Source organism: Typopeltis vanoorti, chromosome 6, assembly GCF_054136105.1.
Source record: "Typopeltis vanoorti isolate ZY-2024b chromosome 6, IOZ_Tvanoo_1.0, whole genome shotgun sequence".
NCBI lineage: Eukaryota > Metazoa > Arthropoda > Arachnida > Uropygi > Thelyphonidae > Typopeltis > Typopeltis vanoorti.
Window position 1 is genome coordinate 118,687,884 of NC_143554.1, and position 9,465 is coordinate 118,697,348.

Here is a 9,465-nt window from a genome sequence, read left to right on the forward strand (position 1 = left end):
TATTTTGGAAATTCGGTTTTCTTATTTTAATCGCTCAATAAAAATATTAAATGTAATACTGTCTATGGTGGTGTGTGATATTTCATCACTACTGTTTCGATCTTTCATATATTTAATTTTTTTTTTTAACATTTATCCCAACTTGATAAGAATAATAACTTATAACGTATCAGTACTGGTGTGTTTATGCCTGGAGAGGCTGAACGTAAATGTTAGTCGAAGGAGAGCGAGCGATCTGTTCCTGTCTGTTGAGCGCCGTATTAGTAAGGGTAAGGAAGGTGCGCCGATATTCTTTTGCGAGAAAAAAAAATTAAGATTGCATTTTGGTGGCATTGAAGGCGCTCGTCCCATCGAACGATGGCGATTAATGCTTTAAAGCTCTAGTGCACGGACAGAGGAAAAGCTGTCTATTCAATTACAGATATTTTGAAGAAACGTTCTGCACGCTGAGCATGTGTGGCGAGTTCTATAGTATAATAGTTTCTACTTTCATGTTAGCTGTTAGCCACACTGTGGGTAAAAATGTTCTGTGCTTGTTTTGTGATTCTAGTATTCTTTGTCCACGAAATAAGACATTTCTAAATGGAGAAAGAATCTTACTAAGGTCGTAAATCGGGCACTGACCAGCAGGTTTTTTTTTTTTCATGAAACATATGATCATAGGGGAAAAGTATGAATGTTAAGTTCTTCTTCATCTCTTTACAATCTGTCTTTTAGATTTCAATCTGTTCGCTTCCCTTCCCTAAGATAAAAGAACCACTCTGTGGCAAAAAGCTTCCCTGTCATTAATGAGGTTTTTTTCTGAAGCGACCCGAGTTTTCAAACCCATTATCAAAAGAGGTTTTCTGGTAGGAATGTAAGACTTTGTATTGTATGTTAAAATCCTGTCAGCAAACCCGTTTCTATGTTTTATTCCTCTCACATTGTAGAGCAGTCTCGATGGAAACGATATTAATGTATTTTGTTAAATAAATGTTTGGTTTAACAACAAAACACAGATCTTCTGAAATGATCGTCGTACTTGCAATATTAAGGCGAGTTGAGAGCATCCAGTATAAAAAAAAGAAAAAGAAAATATAAAATTTATTCTCTAACGTCTTTCATTCATAAAAACGTAGAACATCTTTAGCCCTAGCTACCTTTTTCAAGATTGATGGTTAAACAGATCTCCACTCTTTATTCATCGCCCGTGTTGATCTCGAGGCAATCAATGAATTAACATTTTCACGAGGGATAAGATTATGGCAAGTGCGCACTACCTCGTGCTAATTTTATTTATTTATTATGAATATAGGTATATTTATTATTGTCAGACATACAGTTTTAGGGTCCATTTTCGAGCTACGATTTTGAGAACTCTAAATTTTAAATAGAAAATAACTGTTCCTGAAAATATTTAAAATTTAACGCTTCGTGAGAAAATGTCTCATCTCATCTTACTATTTACTGTATTCTGTGTTTTTTCATGCTAGAAATAATAACTTAATCCCGCCGTCTACTTGTTGCCATGACATTAAATGAGGCTTAGCTAAGTTTCTAAAATTATTTCAAGAAAAAATGATAAGCTCATATAAATACAGTTTCCTCCGATATAAGATGTACATAGAAATAACATCTGTTTTGGAAAACAAAATTTAGCAATCATCCTTTATCATGCAGTGACCTTTTAGTTATTTAGTTCATTTACTTGATTATTTCCTATCTCTCTCTCTCTGCACATTTTATGTCTTGAAAAGTTCCCATCATTGAAGTAAAATTTCTGTAAATGAACTTAATCGGTCATTGCTTCGAGGAAGTTGAACCGAACCTGAATTAGGATTCAATAGATAATAACATCACACGAGATTTAGATAACCGTAGAAATTAATCAGATTCTTGTAGCTATATAATGTGAAACATAGGAGTCGAATTTTATTCCGGCCACTGCAGAATCTCGAAGGCTTTTTATATTCCAGATCACTCAGTGCAGGTAAGTATAGTATTCATCTGAATATTAATATTAATAGTGCAATAGATGAAAATATACTTTTCATTAAAAAAAAACATTCTTAGAATTGGTAACTTCTTCGAATGACTGCCTGTTAAATATTATTTTACAATCATTACTTTTAAAACACCTCATTCAAAAAGTGACAATGCCTTTTAAGGCCTGGCTTAAAGGGGCGAAGCAAGAATGTTTTTCATCTTCCCCGTTATCTGTAGAGGATAGTGTAAGGATAAGGTGTTATTGAGCTATTAAAGCTCTGATCGTGGCAGGAGGGTAACAACAATAGCCGAGCCTCAGCTAGAACTTCATTGGTACAGCATTGCCATCCATTACCCTCCAAGGGTATTAATCAATTAATCACCGACTATGTAAGTAAAGGTGAAATCTCAAAAATATGGACGATCTCTAGGCCACTCCATAGTGGGCGAAAGACCGTCCAAATCTCAGCGTTGGTTCCGCTCAGTGACGGGCTCCCCGACCACTGAGCAGAACCGCTCATATTCCGAGGAAAATAATTCACCGGCAAGTACCCCTCAGCGGGCCGTGCCGGAGAACACTTTCCCCGGAGACTCAAAGTGCTCCCTTAGGTCAAAACCTAAGAGAGCGAACTCATTTACCCAGGATAACAGCAACAGCCGAACCTCAGTTAAACTTCATTGGTTCAGCATTGCCATCCGTTACCCTATATGGGCATCTCATATAAAATCAATCACCGCAACTCACGGTCGATTTGCTTCCTTCGACCACTGGCATCCAATCACCGTTGTGTAATTGAGAATGTGTAATGAACATCAACCAGTTTCCAAAAACAGCTGGTATACTATATTCTTCATAGTTAATAAAAAAATTAATGAAAAGAATATTTATTAATTTTTATTTTATGATAGAGGATATTATTGATCCATTCATTTTTTATAAATTAAGAACGAAATTTTAAAAAATTTCGAAACTTTCGTAAACTAAGTACTAATAAAAGGCTTATATATGGGCTCCTAGGCAGACCTTATATCTTTTAAGTAATACAAATTAAGGCAATTCCAAGGCAGGGATTACATTCTCACAAGCTCTCTAATAAATCTTTTCAAACGTTTTAAGCATTTTTCTCTATTTGAATATAAAATATGACTGGATCTATAACATTCTTGATTACGATATCTCACTTATGTCAAATTGAAGCACTTTTTATCTATAATTTAGTAATTTACATTTATTTATAAATTTACTATTTTGAAATTATTATAAAATGTTGTTTCATTATTATCTCTGCTATTTGATTTGATTGATATCAATCGATCGTGAGATGCGGTGATTGATTGATTCATTCAACCCTTGGAGGGTAATGGATGGCAATGCTGTAGCCAATGAAGTTCTAACCGAGGCTCGGCTATTGCTGTTACCCTCCTGCCATGATCAGAGCTTTAATTGCTCAATAACACCTTATCCCTACACTGTCCTCTACAGATAACGGGGAAGATGAAAAGCATTCTTGCTTCGCCCCTTTAAGCCAGTCCTTATAAGGATAAGTCTCTGCTATTTGGTATTTCATTCAGAACTTTTAGAAACTTCTTTTTTCCCATAAAATTGAATTATGTCTAGTTTTGATCTCTTTAAAGACAAATTATTCAACTCCACTTTATATAACTAAAACTTTATTTTTAAATTTTGTTTATAGAATCAAACGATGTTAATATCATTTTTTTTAAAGCGATGTCTTAAATAACTCATATTAGTGATCCACATCGCAAATACCACAGCTGCAATGGGATATCTTCTGCAGTAGAACATAAGTTTTAGTGTCATATTTTCTATACTAAACACACTCCAAATATGTTGCTATTTTTAAAGGAAAGATCTAATTCTATGGAGGTAATCGTTCAATGAGTTAAAAGAATTCAATGAGTTCTTTGAATCCGTCGGGCTTTTTATTATTATTATTATTTATTGATTTTTAATGTAAATTGTAGAGACGCGACGTTAATGAGTAATATTTAAGTGTCCTGGGAGGGAAGAGGTTAAAAAATCTGTAATCTCTGATCAAGAAAAAAAATTATGGAACTTTTAAAATCCACTTCGGACTTCCAATATGTAGGGTAAATGTTAAAAATACCAAGCAATTTTAAACCTGGTTTTACTCCATTTCCCAAGTAAGCAAACAGACAAACAAGTCAAGTTTGCGCCTGCAAGTCATGCAAGTCTAACTGATCCTACAGGTAGTGCAAGACCAAGGCAACTCGTAGTAAAGGTGGCATAAGCTCTGATCACTAATCTTAATATTTACCCTTAATGCCAAAACACATCTCCAAGAAGGGGAGATGGGAGAGATGACCCGTTGCCTTTAATACAAAACATAATACATCCCCTTCTTGGAGATGTGTTTTGGTATTAAGGATAAATATTAAGATTAGTGATCAGAGCTTATGCCACCTTTACCACGAGTTGCCTTGGTCTTGTACTACCTGTAGGATCAGCTAGACTTGCACCACTTGCAGGCGAAACTTGACTTGTTTGTCTGTTTGCTTACTTGGGAAATGGAGTAAAACCAGGTTTAAAATTGCTTGGTATTTTTAACATTTATCATACCCAAAGTAAAATACTTTCTACAATATGTAGGGTGATGGTCTGATATAGGGTGGTCGGAGCATTCAGGCTTTCGAAACCAAATATGAAGGAGAAAGGATGGTTAATCATTATTCCCGTAGATTTCTATGTGTGTCAATGTCTGGTGTTCTTCTGGGATTTGCCCATTTTGTGCGGCGAAACACCCGATTTTTCGGAAATTAAAACCCATTCACCCCCGTATGAGAAATGGCCTAACTCACTGAAACTTATTTCCATTGAAAGCCCCGATACAGGTTCTTCACGTCTTAAATGGGTTTCAAACGCAGGTCTTATCAAACAAACAGGATATTCGAAACCGATTGAGAGAGAACACTGATCTCATATCAGTTGTTGAAGTTCAGCTGCCTCTTAAAAGACATTCAAAATCATTTATGGCCCCGGTTGGATTCGATCCCACAGTCTGTACAGTTGAAAATAACGGACGCCCAATGCAATAAAGCCAGCAATCAGGTACTGTGTAGTAGTAATAATATTTTTTCAACGAAAAAATATTATTGATGAATTGGTCTAAGAAGATCATTACCCAAATTAACTACTCACATATAGAATCAATTCAAAATCAAAATAATTTCTTCCTGTGAAAAGCTTAATATTACTCTTTCTGTTGTTCTTTAAAAGATACATACATACTGAATAATCAAAATATGAACAATACATATCTGCAGTTTCATAAGTCTCAATAACCTTGACCAGGATTTGTTTTAATATGTTTAAAATGCCACTGTTAAAACTATCTGATCACATTATTAGAATATTCAAACAGGATTTAAACTGAGAGTTAGTGATATATATTAATTTAAAATATAAAAATCATGTAAATGTTTCTTTTAAGGATTGCGGGCTATTAGAGTGTTTTTGATATATCGTCAATATGCTGGGTTCCTTTGTGCTAACTGTGTTACTGGTGACAGTCGGTGGAAATTTGCTTCGAGAGGAGAATATGTGTCCCGATGGTGAGTACATCTAACATGACATGTATTAAGCCACTAATTAATCGAATGGAGAATGGATGGAGAATACCAGTCATTAACTGATTATTTAGTACACTTATATATAGTTCACTTATATATATACTTTTTTTTTAATTGAAAAGGTTTAATGGAATCACACGACTAGTTCGGCTTTTTTACAGACTTCCTCAGGTGTTTTCATAAAAGAAAAGAAAAAACATTAAACATTGAAGATAAAAACTGTGAACAGTACAGGAAAGTCACTATGCATATTTAACGTGAAAACGTTGTAATTAATGTATTCAAAGCTGTTCCCTCGTTGTCCACATTGTTGGGTGAGTGCGTGCGTATTAGCATCTCATGAGCGCCCGTATTTGATCACAGCAGAATAACAGTCTGGGAGGTTGTAGCTTAAATTATTTAAATGCACGGGATTGAGGATGATTTCTCTAGATTCTACTATTTTTCTCTCCAATTCGTCATGGCAACAGAAAATGTTGTTAGATCTATCCCAAAGGATTGTATGAGTATGGTTTTCATCATCCGAATCGGCAGAAAAAAGGGTATGGCTGGATAAAGCACTGGGACGTGTTCTCTTGTAAGTGATGTCCCTCCTGTGCTCCTCGATACGCAATTCAATAGACTTGTCTGTCTGGCCAAAGTAAAGGATGTCGCAGTCACATTATATCTTGTACACACCGGGATATTTTAGATTGTGATGGCTCACTAGAGAGCGGATCTTAGGAAGCGGAGTGAATAAAGTTCTAATTTTATATTTTTTTTTGAGAACCTTGGCTAATTTTTGAGAGACTCAGCTTATGTATGGTATAGATATATTGCTTTTAATATTATTAATTTCTCCAGTTTGGTGACTAGAAGGATTAAAAAGGTGTTTTTAGTAATGTTTTGAGAATAAGCATTCAGTCTGAAAGTAGATCTAAGAAAATTGATTTTCTTTATGAATTTCATCTGGGTCGTCAAAAAGAGAGCGAGTTCTATGTCCCAAAGTAGAAATAATTCCAAATTTCTGAGGAAGGAAATGATGGGACTGACTATGGAGATATCTATTGATGTGTGTAGGTTTTCTGTACATCGAAATTTTAAGTTTTTCAGGAGAACGGGTCAGTTTCAATTCCAGAAAAGGCAGGGAACCATTAGTTTCAAACTAAGCAGTGAATTGGATATTCGGGTGTTGACTATTGAGATGCTCAAGGAAATCCAGGAAAGAATCATGTCCATGACTCCAAATGAGGAAAATGTCGTCAACATATCGTTCCCAAATTCTAGGTGCTAAGGAATAGGAAGAGATAGTTTTAACCTCAAAATCTTCCAGATAAATGTTGGCAAGTACAGGAGATAAAAGATTACCCATTGCTAGACCATGATTTTGCTTGTAGATGGTGTCCTGAAATCTAAAGTATCCAGACTTGATGCAATGAGTAAGTAAGGCTAACAATGTTTTAGATAACTTATCTTTGAATAGTGTCAGGACTTCGTCTGTAGGAACATTTGTAAACAAGGATACAATGTCAAAATTAGTCATGATTTCATTTTCTTGAACAGTAATATTCTTAATGTATGATACAAAATCAGCAGAGTTGTTAATAAAAGACGAAGACTTTCCAGAAAAACATTTAAGGTATTTTGCGAGATATTTTGAAAGGTTGTATGTTGGTGAATCAATGCCTTCAACAATGGAACGAATTGGGGTATTTTCCTTGGGGATTTTGGGAACTCCATATATGCGTGGCATGAGCGGATATAGAGAGCGAAGAGAAAGGCGAATGTTTCTAGACAGTTCAGAAGTTGTTTTTAATAAATTGTTGGTACGATATATATATATATATATATATATATTTTTTTTTTTTTTTTTTATTAATTGCATGGCTCCTGTAGATAGCTTAGATCCTCTCTCACATACACACGCGCTATATAAGAAATAATGTTTAATAAATTTATTATTTGAAGTCAACGAACTTAAGATAAATGCAGTAATTCTGCATAGATCTAATTTTTGAAACGTAATCGTTGGGAATATTCCATTTATAAACACATGTATAAATCCAAATAGATTTATAAGTAAATCTGATTATATACATTTATATTTGTAGGCTTGACTCGTTGCCAAGGCGACAGTTCGAATAATGGCTGCTGTATCCATCGAAATGCTGTCTGCTGTGAAAACTCCAACTTTTGCTGTCCCCAAGGTACTTCGTGCAACACGGTTGCAGGCACTTGTGATTCTCCACGGCAACCCAGTGAGCCTCTCACTCCGCTTGTGGATTCCGTACTTCAAGCAACGAGCGTAAGAGCTCCTGGAACATACCTTAATTGGTGTGGATGTCCTATTGCTAATGGGATATGTTGTCCAGGTGGTCTGACATGCTGTCCTCCTGGTACAACGTGTTTCATGACATTCTTGTGTCGCCGTTGAAAGATCGCACATCGATTGTCAGTAAAGAAGGATTATTTTAAATATTTGACTGCACTCATAAAATTGTTGAAAATTTTAATAAATTAAAAAAAATAATTTTGTAACTAAATTGATAAAAATTAAATTTAATTCTATTATTTCTAAAATGAGAAAAAACTTGTTTGTTTAGTTTATTTAATGGCACACCATTACTAAAATTAAATATAGAATATATGAAATAAAGTTGACTTCATTAATTTAATTTGTGACTACGAGATTGATTCATTCAATTCAATACCCTTAGAGGGTAATGGATAGCAATGCCGTAAGCTAATGAAGCTCTAGCTGAGGCTCGGCTATTGCTGTTACCCTCCTGCCATGATCAGAGCTTTAATAATAGCTCAATAACCTTATCCCTACACTGTCCGCTACAGATAACGGGGAATATGAAAAGCATTCTTGCTTCGCCCCTTTAAGCCAGTCCTTACTTATATATATAAGGACTATAAGGACTAATTTAATTTGTGAACCAAGACAATCCAATACCCTTGGAGGGTAATGGATGGCAATGCTGTACCAATGAAGTTTTAACTGAGGTTCGGCTGTTGCTGTTACCCTCCTGCCATGATCAGAGCTTCAATAGCTCATTAACACCTTATTCCTACACTGTCCTCTACAGATAACGGGGAATATGAAAAGCATTCTTGCTTCGCCCCTTTAAGCCAGTCCTTACTTACTTATAAGGACTAAGGAATTTAATTTGTGGAGATGCGGCGATTGATTCATTCAATCCAATACTCTTGGTGGGTAACCGATGGCAATGTTGTAGCCAATGAAGTTCTAACTGAGGCTCGGCTTTTGCTGTTACCCTCCTGCCATGATCAGAGCATTAATTGCTCAATAACACCTTATCCCTACAATGTCCTCTACAGATAATGGGGTAGATAAAAAGGATTCTTGCTTCGCCCCTTTAAGCCAGTCCTTATAAGGACTATAAGGATAAGGAATTTAATTTGTCTTAGGATGATCCTGGATACACCGTGGTTCATCAGAAATTCACCGAGAAATCGGCACTCCATACATCTCCTCCCTTCTTCGTGATCTTACAGAAAAATTCTTCGTGAAGTCAAGTTCACATTCAAACCCACTAATCGTGCAAGCTGTCAATTACGACCAGACTGATTACTACAAACACAAAAGACCGAAGGCTATTCTTCTCTCAACTGATCATAGCTAACACTACTGCCCTCAGAGGGCGAGCTTAATTGCTCACAAATCTCCCATTCCCAAATAACTCTCATTACAGATAAAGGGGAATATGAAAAGCACTTGTGCTTCACCCATCCTGTCAGTAACTTCAATGGTCAATGGTAATTTAATTTGGGGTACGGTATTTATCTAGTCCTTTTTAGGACTTCCAGGGTAACAAATGGCAATGCTGTAGCTAATGAAGTTTTAACTGAGGCTCGGCTACTGTCGTTATCCAGCCATGACTA

At 35.6% G+C, this 9,465-nt stretch overlaps 1 protein-coding gene across 1 annotated transcript; it reads left to right on the plus strand.

The window, feature by feature from the left end:
* The first annotated feature begins 5,509 nt into the window (after nucleotides 1-5,509).
* Nucleotides 5,510-7,992, plus strand: LOC150105864 (uncharacterized). The gene is made up of 2 exons (XM_090394352.1): nucleotides 5,510-5,559; nucleotides 7,668-7,992. Exons 1-2 carry the CDS (start codon nucleotides 5,547-5,549, stop codon nucleotides 7,988-7,990), a joined length of 336 nt encoding a protein of 111 aa, XP_090250478.1. The 5' UTR covers nucleotides 5,510-5,546; the 3' UTR covers nucleotides 7,991-7,992.
* The last annotated feature ends 1,473 nt before the right edge of the window (nucleotides 7,993-9,465 follow it).